General features: G+C 57.2%; 1 protein-coding gene across 23 annotated transcripts in view; it reads left to right on the top strand.

The window, feature by feature from the left end:
* The window catches only part of BIN1 (bridging integrator 1), a 55,256-nt gene that overhangs the window by 24,090 nt on the left and 12,227 nt on the right, over positions 1-18,939 (top strand). For 12 of the 23 annotated variants that reach the window (XM_023259217.2, XM_045033582.1, XM_023259219.2 and 9 more), the window contains exons 2-10: positions 2,857-2,937; positions 8,882-8,936; positions 9,170-9,264; positions 9,634-9,729; positions 10,820-10,927; positions 11,788-11,880; positions 16,076-16,161; positions 16,362-16,437; positions 17,770-17,852. In XM_023259217.2, coding sequence (XP_023114985.1) covers positions 2,857-2,937; positions 8,882-8,936; positions 9,170-9,264; positions 9,634-9,729; positions 10,820-10,927; positions 11,788-11,880; positions 16,076-16,161; positions 16,362-16,437; positions 17,770-17,852 — 773 coding nt within the window. The remainder of the gene's footprint in view (positions 1-2,856; positions 2,938-8,881; positions 8,937-9,169; positions 9,265-9,633; positions 9,730-10,819; positions 10,928-11,787; positions 11,881-16,075; positions 16,162-16,361; positions 16,438-17,769; positions 17,853-18,939) is intronic. The other 11 variants (XM_045033581.1, XM_023259223.2, XM_023259227.2 and 8 more) reach the window with 1 other exon arrangement.

Consider the following 18,939-nt stretch of genomic DNA (forward strand, 5'->3'; position numbering starts at 1 on the left):
AACATGTAAAAGGCTGGACACTGTCTCTGACCTCAGACTGTTTGCATGGCTGGGGCAGAGAGCCAGAGGCAGACACTTGGGCACATCCCACAGCAGTGAGGAGGGTGGGTCCCAGGCCTTCAGTGGTACAGAGTGTTGTTGGGGGGAGAGAGGGCAGGGGCAGCTTTGCAGAGGTATCATACAAGCAAAGTTTTGAAGGGTGGATAGGAGTTTACTGTGTGCGCATGCATGTATGTTCAGTGTGTGTGCGCCTGAATTATGTCTCGTGTCTTGGGATGCTATCAGTCTGGGCCCAGTGTGGGGGTTGTTAGGTGTTAGGCTTGGCCCCCAATTGTGTGAAGGTTGCTCTGAAGGCCTTTTAGGAGATTGTTGTTACTCGAGTATGCCAGGTACAGACACATGTTTTATAGATATGAGCCTTAAGGTGGGTGCTGGTGTTCTGTTTATTCATCAGACAACGCACTTGAAGTTCAGAGAGGAAGTGCCTTTTCTAAACGGTCTTCTCACTGCCTGGCATTGCTCACTGTGGCTGGCCGTCCTCAGGCCTGCAGGTGTCCCTGGTGGGGAGCCGTCTGGGTGGAGTGCATTGCCAGTTGGGGAAGTGGGGCCGTGTGTGTGTGTCTGTGCAGATCTGGGGGCTTGGAGCCCTCAGGAGCTCTGGTGGCAGGATGGGCACTGGGGACCTTTTGCTGACAGAGTACATTTCCTTGGGGAGAAGGGAGACAGGGGGGTGGACAGGGCCACCTTCCCAGTCTTCCTGTCTCGAGGGCCAACCAGGCCTGGACCCTGTTCCCTGGGAGCCTCTTACTGTCTCTTGTGGCCTCTCTTGACTTCTGGAAGTTCTTTCCCACCTGGTGTTCCATTTCTGTCTTTGGAGGTGGTCGGGCCAAGGGGCCGGTGTCTGATAGGGGGTGAGTCACCTACTCAGGCTCAGTGCAGAGCAGGCCAGGTGCCTCCACAGCTCCGCCCTGTTTCCCCAGGACCAGCTGGGGATTGCTGCCAAGGGAGGAGTGGGGGAACCCGTGGACGGCGGGAAGTGCTGAGTTTCTTGCTCACGGGGGTTTAGTTTTGCTCTTTTCCTCTCACCTCAATATCAGCCTGCAGCTGCCCTGGCCTGATAAACCGTGTTGTGACCATTATAGCACAAAGTTGTTTGTGGGCCGCCCTCCCATGCCCACCCTGCTCCTCCCACTGCCCACGTCCTCCCCCAGCATCCTCTGTGACTTCTGGTCACCTTGAGCTATTCTGAATTTCCTGGTAATGTTCCTCATCTCTCCTCGCTTTGCTGCACGCTCTCCCTGGCCGTCTGAGCTGCCACTTCTCCCAGGAAGTCTTCCCTGATTGCTGAGGCTGCGTGGGATCCCTACCCCGGGCTCCCACAGTCCCATGTGCTTCCCTCTGTCTGGCTGGATCCATGTCTGATTGATGTGTGCTGCCCCAGCAGAGATGCCCATGGCTGTTGTGCATAGCAGGCACTTGACGAGATGGCTAAACATTCTCCACGCGGAGAGTGGGTCTGAGAGCTGACAGACCTTGCCGTGATCCCCGAGCCAGCTGGACAGGGTGCAGCAGGACAGCACGGGCCATCCCAGGTCCAGTCAGGGCTGGGAAGGTCCGGACTCTGTTCTGGGACAGGGCCTCCCTTGGTTCAGGCCACCTTTTCTCCCTCTACCTGCCACCCACACCCACTGCTACCTTTCTTTCTCATTCTTGTGGGGTTGTGGCCACTGCCTCTGCTGAATGTCTCAGCGGGGTCCTCCTGTTTCCTGTGGGGGTGCTGTAAGTGGCGGGGGGGGGGGTTTCTCTGCCTTCCCTGTCTTCCCATAAACCCACCTTGTCTCTGCCATAGCTTCCCCTTTCGGCACCCATCTTTCATCCGTCTCTTTCCCGGCCCTCTCCTCCCCTGTTGCCTTCACCCCTCCTAGCTTCCACCTCCCTATCTCTCTCATCATACTTCCTCTCTGGCTCTTGCTCCTCCCTCTTTAGGTCTTTCCCCCCCTTCTGGCCTTGGGTCTCTCTGCCCTAACCCATCCATCTCGGCTCCCCCCACACAGCTGAGAAAGCACAGTGTGACTCACCACGGGGAGAGTCCACCTCTGAGATGTCTAGCTGGGAGTAGAGCGGGTGGCTGCAAGCCTGTGTGTGTGTGTGTGTGTGTGTGTGTGTGTGTGTGTGTGTGAATGCATGTGTGTGAGTGTGAGTGTGGGTGCCAGCAGTGGGCCTGGCACGGCCTGCTGGGCTCTAGAGAAGGGAGCAGGGTGGCTGGGGCAGGTCACATCTGAAAGTCTAGTCAGATTGGGACACAAAGAGCCTGACCCCCAGCCACCCTTTGCTGCCTTCCTTGTCCTGGGGCTGTTCTGCTCCTCCCTCTGGTATTCACAAACTCTCAGCCCAGGAAATGGAGTCATGTGGGGGAAGTGGGGCTGCCCTTACCTGGCCCCTCTTGTGCTCAGCTCACATTTTAGCTGCCAGGGTTGGGGCGGAGCCCCCAGGGTCGCAGTGTAAGATCAGCAAGGAGGGGGCCCTGACCCCATAAGCTGCCTTTGGAGCTCCCGTCCTCCTGGTTTCAGTCACTACAGCAAACCTGACCTAAGTTCATCCTCTTGGCTAATGGGTGAGCCCTGGATAGAAGATGGGGAGGTCTCAAGACTTGATGGACTCAGGGTTGCCTTTGGGGATCCCAGCAGCCACGAGACCTTCTGATGGTCCTAGTGCCCTGGGCTGGGTGATACTGGCGGCGGGCCTCCAAGACCCTGGTCGGGGTAGGGGGGCTGTCTGTGGTATTGGCGATCGGGCACTCTTGGTTTCGCACTCACTTTCTCATGGTAACACTCCCTTCTCTGTCTGCCTTGGCAGGTCCTCCAGAAACTAGGGAAGGCGGATGAGACAAAGGATGAGCAGTTTGAACAGTGTGTCCAGAATTTCAACAAACAGCTGGTAAGTGTGGGTGGCCTTTGGCCTTAGGGAGCTTGTGCAAAATGGAATTGTGGCTTCCAGGTAGAAAATGTCAAGAGCTGAATTTATGGAGTAAGAGAGCGTGGAGCAGGTGCCCGTGCGGGCTGATGAGGTTACAGAGGATTTCCTCGAGGAGGGAGCAGTGGTTCTGGATGTAGTCCACGGGAAAGAAGAAGGAGGCCTGGGGGAGGGGGGTGGCGTTCAGGTGGGAGCAGGCAAGGGGTTTTGGCCACACTCTAGAAAACCTTGAACGTCGAGGCAAGTGGGAGCTGAAGAAGCTTCTTGGGAGGAGAGTGGCATTTGCAGAGTGTACTGTGGGAGCAGGGCAGACAGGATCTGGTGTGAGCAGCTGCTAAGCATGGCCCGGTGTGCCTCCCAACATCCCTGTAAGGTATCCGGTGTCACCGTTCCCTTTTTATAGATGAAGCAGAAAGGCTCAGAGAAGCTGGGTAATTTGTCCAAGGCCATCTTGTTTTGGGAGTGGATTTAGATCCATACTTGTTTGGTCCCAAAGACTACAGTGGCACTGTTATCAGGTCCCTTTGCATAGGTCAGAGACCAGTGACAGAAGGGGCTTAATCACATTGGCAGCCTGGGGGCAGTGGTTCGATACAAGAGAGGACTTCTTGTATCTTCTTGACTGAAGGACCCTGAATGCCTCAACTGGGATGTCCCTGAAACTTTTTCCTCACATGAATCTGCTGAGTCTAGAATAAGCCACTTCTGTGGCTGTGTCTGAGGACATAGAAGTGGGGAATGAGATGACCTTGGTGACTCTCCCCTCCTGAGGAAGGGCTGAGGTAGTAGGAAGTGAGGGAGAACTGGGCCGTGGCCCCATGGCTTCTGCAGGCCAGGCTCAGTGAGTGACAGATGGGGGTGGAGGCCAGGAGAGGCCACAAGGAGTGAGAATCGGCATGGGGGTGGGGTTAGGGCCTAAGCTGTCCTGGGAAAGGGACCAAATAGGCCCAAACCAGTCTTCTTCCTCTTCCTTGTTCATGTCTGAGGCCACTGAAAGCACTGAAGGTGCCCACCAATGCCTCTGCAGCTGGAATGCAACCTGGGGGAGGGGGTCCTCTTTGGAGAACTTTGACAATTCACTGGCTAGGGGCTGGGGACCATGCTGGGAGATGGCTGGGGTGACAGGGGAGGGTCAGGGAGCATATTGGGAGAGTTAAAGAGCAGCTAAGGAGAAGGTCAGAAAGCAGCTGGGAGAGGTTGGGGAACATGTTGGGAGAGGGTCTGGAGGCATGCTGGGTCAGAGTTGGGGGCATGCTAAGAGAGTCCCAGGGAGCATGCTGGGAGAGGGCCGGGGGCATGCTGGGAGAGGGCTGGGGACATGCTGGGAGAGTCCCAGGGAGGATGCTGGGAGAGGGCTGGGGGCATGGTGGGAGAGGGGGATGCAGAGAGCAGCTTGAAAAGTCCCCAGGACCAAGTTTATCCTTGCCTGCCAGAGGAGCTCTGTTGAAATGTTCCTTAGGGCAGGGATAGAAGCCCTCATGGCTGATTGTCCCCCAGGCCGCTAATGGGAAGTGTTTCAAGGCCCCAGTAGGTGCCATGACAGAGCCGTGTGACCCTGGGTGAGCCCCTGCTCCTTGGGCCTCAGTTCTCTCACCTGCAAAATGGAGGCTTGGCTAAGAACCCTGAAGTCTTTGCTTCTGATTCTGTCACCTGAAAGCTCCAGGGGTCTGTCCCCTACTCAGCTGGCTTCCTCAGGTTGTGGGATGCTCTGAAAGCCCTTGGGGGAATCAGTGTTGCTAGAGTACCTACTATAGACTAGGCACTAGACATTAACCTTGCATTCTTGACTATAGACTAGGTACTGCTTGTATTTTACAGACACTAACCTTGCATTCTTGAGGCGGATGCTCATATCCTCCATTTTACAGATGGGTACTTGAAGCTCAGAGGGGTTAAGCGACTCTTCCAAGGGCACACAGTGGTGTGGTGTCCAGATCTGTCCACTCTCAGGCACCCCTTCTGGAGCTGAGTCCCAGGCCTGAGGACAGCTGGCTGGGCTGGAGAGAAGGGTTAGGGCTCCTGAGCTGGGCAGGGGGTGATGGGGCTGCCTCAGAGCAGGCTGGGCTGTCTGGTGGAAGGAGAAAAAGCACAGGTTTGGGATCTGAGGTTCCCTGTGGTCTGGCCCCAGTGTTATGACCACAGCGTTGCTTTCCACTTTCGTCCCTCACAGTCACCCTCTCTGGGCCCCAGCTCTGGACAGGGAGTCACTCAGTGATCCTTGGGCTCAGGGACCAGGCAGTGAGGCCAGAGTTAAAGATAGCCAGTGCGGGTGGCAGGCATGGAGTGGTTACTTGAGCTGGGGCTCTGTCTGTCCTCAGATTGGGGAGGGTGGCTGGCTTTTCAGGGGCCGAGCAGGAGGGGGTGGATTTGAGGTCTCATTTGAAGCTTGGGGTGACCCTCTCTTGGGGTTTAAGGCAGCCATGCAGTTCTGGATTTGATTGGTGTGTGGGGGTAACTGGGGCCCTGGGCTTGGGTGACCCCGGGAAAGGTGGGGTGGAGTCTGAGTATGGAAAGTCTGGAAGCTGAGTGTTCTCCTGCTCTTTATCTGGGAATACCAAGCAGAATGGGCCCAGTGCTAGTCGGGGACTAGGATGGCTGGGAATATGGGTTTCAAGGCAGCAAATCTCCTACCCCTCCCTCTGGGTGCCCTAGGTGAGGGTGTAGGTCACCTGGCTGTCGCGGGCTCTCACAGGGGCACATCAGAGCCCTTCCTGGCCCCACTTAGTGCCAGTCTAGCCCTTCTGCCCTCTGTCCCTGCACTGGGGAACCCCAAAGGGCCCATTCACCTCCTCCACTACCTCCCCGCAGCTCAGGTCCAGCTCTGGCCTTTCTGGAAGCCATCCTGGGTCCTCCGGGTGGGCCATGCTCTTTGTCCTGGGGCCACCTGTAGCTTGCACCCCAGGGCTCATTGCTGCTGTTTGCTTTTCTCGCTGAGGGGGCACAGGCCTGATTCCTTCTTGTTCTTAGGGCCTGCTCGGCTCAGAGAGGGCATCTCTGGCTATTGAGTTATGATCCTCTGAAACTGACTGCAAGCAGCAAGAGTCAGCCGGAGCCAGAGAGGGTCCATGAGGGAGCCCCCCGCACTCCCTGGGAAGATAGGAGCTTAGGTCTTCAGACCACCGGTCGGGGCTGATGTCAGGGAAGGCAGGGAGCACCCTTTGAAGGGAGGTCTAGCAGGGATATGGGGTGCTGGCCAAGCCACCCCCCATGCAACTGCCCTGGGTTTTGGTACTGGGTAGTTGTGTCCTTCCAGAATCCTCTGAGTCCAGAGCCCACAGAGCCAGGCTGGAGGGACTGTGCTTTTGAGCTTTATTCTTCCCCCAGCTGCTCTGCAAGGGGTGTTAGAGCCCTGGGAACCTCCAGAGAGTTGTTTCTTGGATGCTCTATTGGGGGGTGGGGGGGTGAGGGAACCAGTTTGGGAGCAAACACACAGGTTCTGTGTTGGCCTGAGCGCTGGCCTGCATGGGGGAGGGCTGTGTCTGGTCCCGGGGACTGACTGGGGAATGTGGCTTAGGGGCCCAGCTGCGGCTGGCACATGCGAGGCAGAGCTCTGGGCGGCCCCTCGCACATCTGTGCCCAGTGTGCCTGCTCACAGCGAGGCCTTGTTTGGGAAACACAAGGAGCCCTGGTACGGCCTGAGGCCCGGGCAAGCACGGCAAGCCACCCCACGGAGACCCCCTCCTCGGGGTGATGTGTATGATGCTGGGGAGGGGAGTGGGATGACGGAGCTTGGCAGGAAGAAAAGCTGAGTCTGGAAGATTCTGCCAGCTCAGATGAATGCAATGGCATCACATCATGAATACACTCGAATCCTCACCTCAGCCACCAAAGCGTCAAGAGTGGGAGTGGCCCTTCTTCATTCCCGGTCCCTCGCGGTTCACATCTGGCCCGAGATAGAATTCCAGAGAGCTTTGGATGCTGTGGCCTGGCCTCCTTTGATCTCTAATTAACAAGCCTCAAACTCTAAAGTTCTCAGAATTAGGTGTGGCCACGGTTCTATAGGCTACTCTGGGGGGACGGAAGGAATTTTGGAGAGGGTTTTTTTTTCTTCCCTAACTGTACATCTTATGCACTGCCCTGAAACCCTTCCTGCATGACGCCTCTGCTGTTTTCTGGAAGCATTAATTGTAATAAGTAGGCAGCTGCGGGTGGGGCCCGAGTGTCCAGGCTGTGGGGGTCCTCACCGGGTCTTCCAGTCCGTGAACACCGGGCAAGCCACTGAACCACTAAGCTTCCTCGTCGGTCAGGTGGGGGCAAATGATACCATGAAGACGGTGCAGGGAAAGAACCAGCTGGTGCATGATGCTCTGGGGACACTGTGGGAGGAAGAGGAGGCCCTGGCTGTGAGGAGGGAGGGCCTGTTTGGGGGGTGGGGACAGATGAGGTTTGAGGGTGCCTGGGTGAGCCTAGGAGGTTGGTTGTGTCCCTGCTTGCCCTCAGCTGGAGTAGAGACCACCTGTCATCTGCAGAAGCGCCAGGCAGGCCAGGAGTAGGGCTGTGTCTGCTTGCCGGGTCCATGTCTATCTCGCTCTCCACCAGGGCAGGGGGATTCAGGGGTGTTGCTGACACGTGAGCAGGGAGGGCAGGGAGGCGCCAGGACAGTGCTCCTCCCCTGCAGAAGTCAGCTTCTGGCACTGCCACCTTTGGCTCTCCAGAGGCCCTGCCCTCCTCAAGCTTCCCCCCTGCCCCGCATCACCATCGTCCTCATAAAGCCCATCTCCTGAAGCTAGGGGCCTGGCCTGGCTCACTTACGCTGTTCCCTGAGCACATGTGAGCTTGTGGTCTGCCAGGCGGGGCTCGGTCACCCCAGCTGGCAGATGAGGAGACCGAGGCTCGGAGAGGTTCGGTAACTTGCTTGAGGCTACATGTCTAGTAAGGGCCTGACTTGGGCCTTCATAACTCTAAAGCCTGTGTGTGCGCTCTCCCACTTTACACATGGCCTCTGGACACTTCAGCATCTCACTGTTGATGGTTTCATATGTCACCTGTTGCCTCAGCCTGTTGGCCCCCTCGCTCCCCTGGGACTCCGCTTTCCTGCTCCTGCCTTGTGTGGTATTGATAATCCAGAGGAACTGGAGGCTTTGCCCAGGGGGCCATCCTCTGTGCCGGTCCTGCTGCCTCAGGAAGCTGCTGGGGCTGCCTCCCCAGCTCAGGGTCTTCCTTGCCTGGCCCAGTCCCCTGGCCAGCCTTTTCCTACCTCCTGCCTCCTCCCTCTTGGCTGGGCCAGTGTCCTGAGAGTCCTGGGCACGACCCCGCACTTCTCTGAAGCCTTGCTAAGCCATTCCCTTTCACCTCTGCAGCCCACCTGCCCACCCCTTCCAGTGCCATCCTCTGTCTCTGGCACGATGCAGTGGGAGCCTGCTGGCCTGAGCTTTCAGGACAAGGTGCTGGGTGTTCCACTCCTGTGTTCTGTGCTCATTGGTCACCTGGTCCCCGGTCGTGTGAGAGCATGCCTGGGGGCCGCCGACCCCATTGTATGTGTGTGCCATTCAGCCTGTGCCCCCGTGTCTTATTCAGGGTGGAGGGGTCTCCATTTTCCTGCCTTCCTTACAGGGCTCTGAAGAGTCCCTGCAAGAGGCAGGTGCTGACGGGCTCAGGACAGATATCCTTTGGGGTCAGGGCCCCTGAGGCAGGGGTGGTGCTGAGGAACGCTGGAGGCCCAGTACATTCTGTCGCCAGAGAGGCAATAGCTGCTGTGCTCCGAGTGGTGCTCCAGGCTGGGTTGTGCTCGGTGGCTGTTCCGCATGTTTCGTCTCCTCTCATCCCGCTGGTGCCCTGATGAGGACAGCTGATCTGTGGCAGCTGTCAGGAGCAGCCTGCATTTGTCCACGCTAGGGTGCAGGAAGGATGGGGACAGGTATGGGGTGTGCCCCGGGCCCTTATGCTGTCCTTGTCATTCTCTTTGCAGACCGAGGGCACTCGACTGCAGAAGGATCTCCGGACCTACCTGGCCTCCGTCAAAGGTAAGGGGCAGGTGGGTCTCCTGGGGCACACCCGGCCTGGGGAGGGGGGCTTCATGGGACACTGAAGGACCTTTGCCACGTGCTGCTGATGGGTGCAGAGCTGGGAAGGGGAGCAGGGTTTGTGGTGGAGGGGTAAGGGCTGGTAGTGGGGACCCACACACCTCCAGGGCCTTTGGAGGTGGGGGCAAGGGTGACCGTGGCCCTGGCTGCAGCATGGCCCTTCTGCCCCACAGCCATGCACGAGGCCTCCAAGAAACTGAACGAATGTCTGCAGGAGGTGTACGAGCCCGACTGGCCTGGCAGGGATGAAGCAAACAAGATAGCTGAGGTGAGCGCATGAGGCAGGTGGCCTCAGTCCTTCCCGGAAGGCCCTCCTCGTCTCAGGTCCCGGCCCATTCCTCACCCACAGGGACAAGCCCTTCTGGTTTTCAGGTATCCACATGCCATGTGCCCTTGGGTAAATCACCTCGACTCCCTGACCCTGGGCTTATCCGTTCCCTTAGAGTTGCCCCATGAGAGGCCACAGGGCAGGAGTGATTTTATAGTACACCCATTCCACACCCAAGCTTCTGAGAAGCCTCTGAGCTGTGAAGTGATGGGGCTGAAGCTGACCCCAGGTCGCTGGGAGGAGAGGGTGGGGGACTGGGTGCGGCCCAGCTCGCCCAGCCGTATACTCAGGGACTCTTACGTCCTTCAGAACAATGACCTCCTCTGGCTGGATTATCACCAGAAGCTGGTGGACCAGGCACTGCTGACCATGGACACATACCTGGGCCAGTTCCCTGACATCAAGGTGAGAGGCACTCTCTATAGATCAGTCCTGCTCTGGCCTGGTGGCCTGTGCAGGGGAGCGGGAGAGGAGACAGAGGGGTGGGGGGAAGGGTCAGCCTCCGGCCCCTCTCAGGCACTGAGGTGGCCATGCCCCGAAGGCAGGCATCTCCCTCACCCAGCAATTCATCCCTCCAGGGCTGCTCCCTCTGAGGCCAGCCCACCAGCCCCCAGCCCTGGGCCTTTCAGAGCTGACAGCTTTTGGGCCCTGAACCTTTGGGTCTCTGGACTAGGGGAAGAGACCCCGTGGTGCATGTATGCGTGTGTGGCCATGTCACTGTGGAACGACTATAGGGTTGTATGAGGTGTATTGAGGGCATGTAAGGCCTGGGCCTGTGTGCCTATAGGTGTCCTGCATTAGCCTATGTGTGCTTAGAAGGGAATGTATGTATTGTTGTGTGTATTCCCTCTTATCTGGGTGTATATGTGTTATTGGGTGTGTTCCAAGAGCCAGCCCCCACGTACTGGGAACTGTCAGTGTGCCAGGGTCCCCACTGAGGTCAGTGGGCCCCAGATGCTTCAGACGTGGAAGCAGACATGTTGAGCCCAGATGCTGACTGCTGTGCTAGACCTGATACCCGGGGAGTCAGGCTCCATGCTGGCCCCCATGGCCGCCCAATGCAGATGGCTCAGGCTCCTGAAGAGGCCTTATGAAGAGTATGGAAGGGAGGCTAATGGTGGTGGCCTGGGAGAAGAGAAGCCTGGGGTCCAGGAGACGTCTTTAAGGAGCTGAGGGCCAGGCCAGGGTGGAGGCTTGTCCCACAGTACTGGCTGGAGGGTACTGACAACAACGGGTGGATATTGAAGGACATGGTTTGGCCTCTGTATGAGAAAGGACCCCAGAGGGCAGGGACTGCCTTGAAGGTGTGAGCTCTTTGCCACCAGAAATGTTGGAGTACGTGTTTCAAGCATGTATGAGATGCCCTTCTTGAGCCCGGGGTCGACTGCCCTGGGCCCTTCGTCTTCCCCCAGTTTCTTTGGGCCCAGCCTGGTCAGCATCTCAGCATGGGTGAGGCCCTGTTCAGCACCGCTCCCCCACCCCGTCTGTCCTCCAGTCACGCATTGCCAAGCGAGGGCGGAAATTGGTGGACTATGACAGCGCCCGGCACCATTACGAGTCCCTCCAAACCGCCAAAAAGAAGGATGAAACCAAAATTGCCAAGGTAAGGGCTGGAGGGCAGGGCTGTGGGGGAGAGTTTTTAGGCTGGGTACCCACGTCCCTTGGAGGGGCCTTCCTCTGTGCTGCCCTCCCTGCACCCCTTTGCACTGTTGACTGTCTCTGCTCCCCAGGGGCAGGAACCATCAACCCCGCTTGCAGATGGCTTTATAGCAGGTGACTAGTCCCAGGTAGCAGAGGTGGGTGGAGGATGGTGCTGGACCCACGGCGGCAAGTGAAAGGCCCTTGTGGGCACTTGGGTGAGGGCCCACTTCCTGCCCATCCTCTGGTGCTTGCTCTGGCCCTTGGTTCCTCCACCCCACTCCGAGGCCACTTTCCAGGATGAGAACAGGCCTGGCTTGGGTTTCACTGGAACGGCCCTGCCCGACCTGGCGTGCTCTGAGTGGAATTCTGTCATGGGATCCGATGTGACCCTATCTCAGCTGGAACAAGCCTGGGGGCCCAGGGCTTGGGCTGGCCACACTGTCCACAAGTGAGGGGCCGAGGGTGGGTCCCCCTCCCCTCCCCAGCCCACCCCCACCCTGGAGCAGGACCAAGCTTGCTGAGCCCCTCTGCCCCTGCTAACGATTCTCACATTTTGCTTTGCAGTTGGAGTGCAAGTTTGCTTGCACAGTTTGCTTTGCACCCCCTTGTCTGCCCCTTGCCTGGGGCTCCCCTTAATTCTCTTGACCTCGAGGGGCCTTTACCTGCTGGGGGGCTGGCCCCCTGGAGGGGCGGCCAGCTTGTCTGTCACTGTGTTTGGGACGTTTGGACTGGTGTTTAATATCTGTGTCTCTGTTTCTCTCTCCCCATCTCCCTCCTGTTTCTCCACTCTCCTTCGCCTTGACCTCCCTTCCCCACCCCCAGCCTGTCTCGCTGCTTGAGAAAGCCGCCCCCCAGTGGTGCCAAGGCAAACTGCAGGCTCATCTCGTAGCTCAAACTAACCTGCTCCGAAATCAGGTGACACTGGCTTCTAACCTTGCACGTGCTGGCGCCTTCTGGTCTGTTGTCCTGTCCTTGGCGCTGGGCGCCCGTCTTGCACTGCCCGGCGCGGGGGGAGGGCTCAGTCTATTTCCTGGGTTGGTGAGGTGCAGGGCTGTTTTCAAATGCCTCTGCTGGGAGAGCTCCTGCTTCAGAGGAGACCTGAGGTCAAATGTGGGCGACTCAGAGGGGCCTGGGGCTCCGGTTAACCTGGGGTGGACCCCAGTCTGTTGCTTCATGCCTGGGTCTCTGGTAGTCCTGAGAATCTATGAAATCCTAGCCTCTGGGAATGCAGGAAAGCCTCCGAGCCATTTGCCCTCTCTGAGGGCTCCTGTCCGGACATGTGTTGTCCTTCAAGCCTAGTAAAAGTTGTGAGGTTGTCCAGAATTTACTGAGGAGACACACCTGCCCAGAGAGGCGAAATCTCCAGCTCGAAGGGACCCTCGGGAACTGTGGGCCCTCATGGTGCCCCTAGAGGGGAAACCTTGGGAAGGCTCTGCAAGTGTGTTTGGGATCTGAGACCAGGGGCCTGGAGGGTTGGCTCTTTGGGAGTTTCTCGAAGGGCAAACTGTGCACCACAGTGGTTCTGGAGGGCTTCTTGGAGGAGGCCTTTGTACAGAACTCCTGACTGATCTTAATACCCTGGTAACACTTCGCTCTTTGCAGACCTCTGCCCTTGGGATGGACTGGGTGCCTGGTGAGCGCAGTGTGGCCAGGGACGGCTAGATACACCCTGGGAGAGGTGGCCTCATGGTTTCTCTCCAGGGAAACTGGCAGGACTCCAGCACCCCTTCGTGGTCCTGAGGTGGGGGTGGGCAACAGAGCCCTGACCCAGCAGGTTGGGTTTCTCTTTGGGCAGTGGCCCCATTTTTTCTGGGCCACCTCCTGATTTCATCATCTTCAACCTGCACGTGTTGAACGCTTGTGATGTGGAGGGCTCTGGGCTCAGCATGGGCTCGCGGCCCAATTTCTTATCTGACCTGCTGCCTGATTTCTTTTAGACTAGAGTTATGGGGTGACTTTGGAGGCACTGAGTTGTTGACAGCCCTACCCTGAGGGTAGCTTGACCCTGGATCTCCAAAGTCTGGGGGAGATGGCCCTCAGGAGGTGAAGGAGGAGCTAGAGGCTGGGGCACCATCCCTGCCTATAGAGTTCAGGACTTCTGGCTGGAGGGGTTGGGGCCACTGACCCAGACCCAGGCTTTCTGCATAATTTTCCCTGAGATGGGTTTGGCAGGAGACCAGGTGAAGATTTTTGTTGCCTCTGGGAGACTGTGGAGCTTGGGGTGGTGCCTGTGGCTGCTTTTGAGCTCCCGGGTGGGGTGTGGGTAGGGGATCCTGCTGGGAGGGCCCCATCCCCCCGCCTCAGGGGAGCCACTAGGGAGGCTAAGGCATATGATCTCATCTTTGGATGTTGGACTGCAGATGTTTGGCCTTTCAGCCCAATTGGCTTTCCCATTTGGACCCAATTTTTATTTGAGCAGATCCTCTTTCTGCCCCCACCCTGCTGGAAGCTGGGGAGTCTTCTGAGTTCCCACGGGCAGCTGTCTGGCTGTGAGCTGGGGTACTGTGGTCCCGGGGCTGCCCTGCTGGCTGACTTGACTTTGGGGAGATAGTGTGACCTGGTGAGGCTGTGTTCTCTCAAGCTGACCAGTGCCACATATTCCCTGGGCCAGTTCTGAGCTGCTCTCCGCACTGGCCACAGTCCCCTAAAACCTGCCTGCGGGACCCCAGTGCCCCGTGGCATGGTGAGCGGGCCTGTTTCCATCTGTTCCATGTGTCCGTTGGCCTGTAGCCAAGCCACCAGGGCTTCAAGATCTCTCCAGCAACGGAAAGCTCTCCCCCGGCCCCCTGCCCCCTCCAGTGCTTCAGAAACAGCCAGAATATGAAGAATGTGACCCAAAAGGAATGACAGACACAGGCCCTGACTTCCAGGAACGCTAAAACGGAGCCACCCTGTTCTTCACAGGATTGCTGGGCGTGCGAACAGAGTTTGGCCTACAGCAATGAGCTGCTAGGCCATCCTCAGTGTCATTGTCACCGCTGTTCGTCTGGGGAGTCAGGACCAGTGTCGTGGGGTAGTGGCCGAATCGCCATGGAGAGGTGGTCTCTGGGGGTATGGGAGCTGTGCCAGAGCTCCTGGGGAACGTGGGTCTTCAGCCAGACCCGTGGCAGTTGGGTGGGAGGGGTGTGTGACAGTGCCAGAACTCATTCTTTGGGTTCTACAGACCCACAGTACCTACCTGAGTGGCCGACAGTGGAGTATGGCAGGGTGGGCCTGCTGGGTCTGGTCCTCTCCAAGAGCTGCCGGAGGCGTGCATGCTCAGACAGACATTTCTTTACTTCCTTTCTTTCTGTCTTTCTCTTTCTTTTCTTTCTTTCTTTCTTTCTTTCTTTCTTTTTCTGTCTTTTTCTGTCTTTTGTTTTTCTGTCTCTTTCTTTGTCTTTTCTTTCATCTTTCTTTCTGTCTTTTGTCTTTCTTTCTGTTTCTTTTCTTTTCTTTTCTTTCTTTCTTTCTTTCTTTCTTTCTTTCTTTCTTTCTTTCTCTCTCTCTCTCTCCCTCCCTCCCTCCCTCTCTCTCTTTATTTCTGTTTTTCTTTCTTTCTTTTGTCTTTCTGTCTTTGTTTTGTCTTTCTTTCTGTCTTTCTTTCACCTTTCTTTCTCTTTCTTTCTTTCTTTCTTTCTTTCTTTCTTTCTTTTCTGTCTTTTGTTTTTCTGTCTTTCTGTCTCTTTCGGTCTTTCTTTCTTTTGTCTTTCTGTCTTTCTTTCATCTTTCTTTCTCTTTCTTTCTTTCTTTCTTTCTTTCTTTCTTTCTTTCTTTCTTTCTTTCGTCTTTCTGTCTCTTTCTGTCTGTCTTTCTTTTATCTTTCTTTCTTTCGTTCTTTCTTTCTTTCTCTCTTTCCCTATTCCACCTTTAATTTTTAAGTTAGATTTTAAACAGTTAGGCAAGGAGCTTATTCTAGCAAGCTCCAGCAACCTGAAGATAATTGTCATCAGGAGCAGGGTGGTCCCTCACTCCTCCAGCCTCACGCCCATCCCCGAGGCTGGGCTGGCAGGGAACAGCAGGGATAGTGGGCCCGGAGCTGGATGGGACAGCTGGGTGGGCTGCGGAAATCGTGTGCTTTGTGGCTCTGGTCTGTCGCTCTGGTCAGGTGGCTGCCTTTGCCAGAGGCCTGAGAATGTAAGGCTGCTGGTGGGGAGTGTTCCCCGGGGAGGGGCCTGCTGAGTTCCTGGGATGTGACTCAGACTCTGAATCCAAGTCACCCCCCTGAGTCACTGTTTCCAGCAGTGTCCTCCCAATGAGCTAGCAGAGCCCCTTCTCTGCCTGGGGTCTGTGACTCACTGCCACTCTCACCAGTCTCCGCCTTCGGCTCTGGGATGGGGCCTTAGCGCCACCTGGTGGGTATGAGTGGGTCTGGAGGGCGCTGGGCTGGCCCTGCCAGGGTGAGGGCTTTGGGGGTGAGCCCTGGCACCCTGCCCGGCAACCTAGCTCCCTCCTCCCCTGGCCCTGCCCTCACCCCCATCTTTCCCCTGTCCTTCTTGGATGCCTGAGCAGCTGCCTCTGGACTCTGTGTGGTGGGGACAGGTCACAGAGGAAATGCTGCTACCACCTCCTACAGGGAGGTGAAATGCAGGCTGGGGGCTGGGGCTGAGTAGGAGCCTACCCTGAGAAAGGGGTACTCAGGCAGGGACAGCAAGGACAAGGCCAAGGGAGCTGGGCAGCAGGCTGACACTTAGTCTGAGAAGGGTTCACGTGTAAGTGGTCAGGGTCCCTGCTGGGCTGGGTCTGTGACCTTCCTGTGCCCCAGCCTCTGGGCCCCTTGTCTGGAGCCTTCTTGTTGTGCCCTGCTCATTCCTCCTCTCCCTCCTGGCCCACCTTGGCCTGACGGGGGTGGGGGTGGGGGTGGGTGGGGCGGGGGTGTCCCTTTTACCATGGGGGTGGGAGGTTAGGGGGAGCAGATCTTGGGGCTGGGAGGTTAGGGGGAGCAGGTCTCGGGAGGTGGGATGTTGGGGGAACAGATCTGAGCGAGTGGGTAGGAGGTTGGGGGAGCAGATCTCGGGGGTGGGAGATTGGGAGAAGCAGGTCTTGGGGGGCGGGTGGGCCTGGCCCGGTCCCAGCTGGCTGGGACAGAGGCCTGGCGGAGGGGCGGGGAGTGACGGGTCCTGCCCCTCAGGCAGAGGAGGAGCTCATCAAAGCCCAGAAGGTGTTTGAGGAGATGAATGTGGACCTACAGGAAGAGCTGCCGTCCCTGTGGAACAGGTGAGTCCCCAGGGGTGAGTCCCCATAGGTGGTGGCGCTGAGCCTTGGCCTCCCTCCTGAGGATGTCTGTCTGCTGTGCCCTGTGCCCTCCCACGGTTGGTGTCTCTGGTGAAGGTGGAGGTGTGTCGGTGTGTGTGTGTCTCCTGGGCCGCCCGCTGACCTGTGTGTTCTCTTTGCCCCTCCCTCCCTCTCTCCCGCAGCCGTGTAGGCTTCTATGTTAACACGTTCCAGAGCATTGCTGGCCTGGAGGAGAACTTCCACAAGGAGATGAGTAAGGTAGGTCCCAGTGACCCCTTTGGGCCACACTCTGCTGCCAAGAGCCAGGGTCAGAGGCAAGGACGGGGCCGGCCAAGCTCCCTCTTTTCCTGCTGGGGCTTGGTGCACACTAGTAACCACAGTGCTGCCTCTGGGCCTTGGGGAGAGCCGCCTGGTCCTGGCCTCCAGGAGCTCGCCACTCTAGAGCGTCCAGGCTCTAGAGTGCTGGGGAGGCTGTGAGCAGGGCCCACATGCCTGGCCCTTGCCCCCTCCTCGCCCCGTCCTATCCTCCCTGCCTGGATGGAACCAGCCCCTCCTGAGGTTTCAGTGTGTTCTCAGGCAACACTGGCTCAGGGAGCTCTGAGAATGCTGGCCCTTTCCCCGTTCGTAGGCAAATAGTCAATAAGTTCCTAGAATTTCTCAATTTTTTTCTCATGTTTCTTAAGACATTGAAACGCGTCTGTTTTATCTGCCAGAATCCGGGGTAAGAAGGGGTCTGATTAGCTTGAATTCCTATGTTGTATTATTTTCATTTTAACTGGCAGTTAAACTACAAAGCAGAGTTGGAGAGACCCAGTGATGGCGGCCCCTCCCTTCGTGCACTCGAGGGGTCACTGACCCTGTCTCTTGGGCCCAAAAGAACCAAGTGATGGCGGTGGAGTCCAGGCCCAGGGCAGGAGGAGAAGCAGCAGCTTGGGGCCTCTTCCTGAGCCACCACCCTGACTATGATTTCCTGCCTTTTAGGTCTTCCCATTCTTTTCCTTCCTGCCTTTAAACATTTGAGACAACTTATGAAAAGTTTAAAAAGGGAAGAGGTGTTTGGAGGAAGAAAACATTTATGTAAAGTAGGAGGAAAATTCAGTTCTGAGCTTCCTAGTGGTCAAAGCGAAAGAGGGAAATTTTTTTCAGGAGTGAGAATCACTGTGTACACGGGATAAACCTCTTCTATCCTGTCTGTGCTTTTAGTGAAATCTTTGGCAGTTGTAGGGTGGCCTGAAAACATCTTGGCACAATGACCTTAACAATTAGAATCAACAGTTAGTTTGCAAAAACAATTTAAAAACATTTAAAAACTGTACAAGCTGCAATGAGGCATTTTAGGAAATTGCTACAAGTAGAAAGAAGAGAGAGGATGGTCCTCAGAAGCAGTAACGATTAGTAATGTAGCCCACTCCCTCCATTCTTCCCCTTCGTTTTTCTGGGTTTGGTGTGCAATTCCCAGCTCCCTACTCCTGGTAAGGGACAGGGTGCAAGAAGGGGTTAGGTATGGGGAGGAGCAGGGATGTTACTGGAGAGACAGAGGTGTTTGGTGGCCCCAGAGGCTCTCCCCACCTGCTTGCTGTCCCCCTGCAGCTCAACCAGAACCTCAACGATGTGCTGGTTAGCCTGGAGAAGCAGCACGGGAGCAACACGTTCACAGTCAAGGCCCAGCCCAGGTGCGTGTAGCCCAGCACTGTCTGGCAGTCTGGCTGAGGGTGGGGTGGAGGGAGGTGTGGTCTGGGGCAGGGTCCTGGGGCAGAGCTTGCTCATTCCTGGAAGACCAGGGCAGGGCTGTGTCTGCCCCGCCCTGGGGGTTTGGCCTCTCTGTGCTCAGGGGGACAGGTTAGGGCACCCCACATTCCTCTGGTGTGTGGCATCAGAGAAGGAGCACTCCTGGACAGTCTGAGCGTCACCTGACACCTGAGCCTGGGCCTGGGCCTGGCTTCCCTTCCTGTGGAGCCCAGCAGCCAGGGTGCCTGCGAAGCCTTGGAGGTGGGGCCCGGGGACTCCAAACTTCCGTGCTGGTGCGGAGCCACCTGGAAGGGGAGCCTTCCTCCCCCAGCAGGGGCGTAGTGCCACCTTTTCCTTTCCTTGCTCCTGGGAAAGCCCAAGTCCCTGGATGGTGGCATCCTGGGCACACACAAAATCATCCTTGTTCCTGTCCTTGGCCTGGTCTGGCCTCTCAGGGTCCCCTCCAGCTGCGAGGAGATTCCTGCTTCCTGAGGGGAAACCGTGAGGGAGGAGGGAAGTGCCTTGCCCTCTGGCTGCGGGTCAAGGGAAATGATAGCCCGTCTGGGATTTCCCTTCCGTTTTGGCTTGCACCTGTGACAGCACAGCCCACAGGGTATGGATGGACCTCAGCTTCCTCTCTGTGAAACGGGGAACAGTTATCTGTGTCTTGGGGCAACTGGGGGGCCATGGAGGACTAAGGAGTTATTCAGGGAATGTTGCTCTTCCTCTTCTCTCTGAAAATGAACCAGAATGTGTGTGACTGAGAGAAAGGAGCCCACAGGAGGCCCTGAGGCCAAGGGGTGAGCAGGGGGCAGGGTAGGGGTGGGGAATCAAGGCCAGGTCCCTGCAGGGAGGAAGAGTCTCTCCCTGTGCTGGGCCTACAGGTAAGATGGGAGGGTGGTGAATGGAGGCCACCTGGGCAGTGCAGCAGCTGGACCCAGTCTTCCTGTGGGAGAAGGCTGGTGTGAGCGGATGGGGAGGGGAATGGAGGGGATGGGGGGAGTGGAGCTCTGTGAACCTCCTTCACTGCAA

Source organism: Felis catus, chromosome C1, assembly GCF_018350175.1.
Source record: "Felis catus isolate Fca126 chromosome C1, F.catus_Fca126_mat1.0, whole genome shotgun sequence".
Lineage (NCBI taxonomy): Eukaryota > Metazoa > Chordata > Mammalia > Carnivora > Felidae > Felis > Felis catus.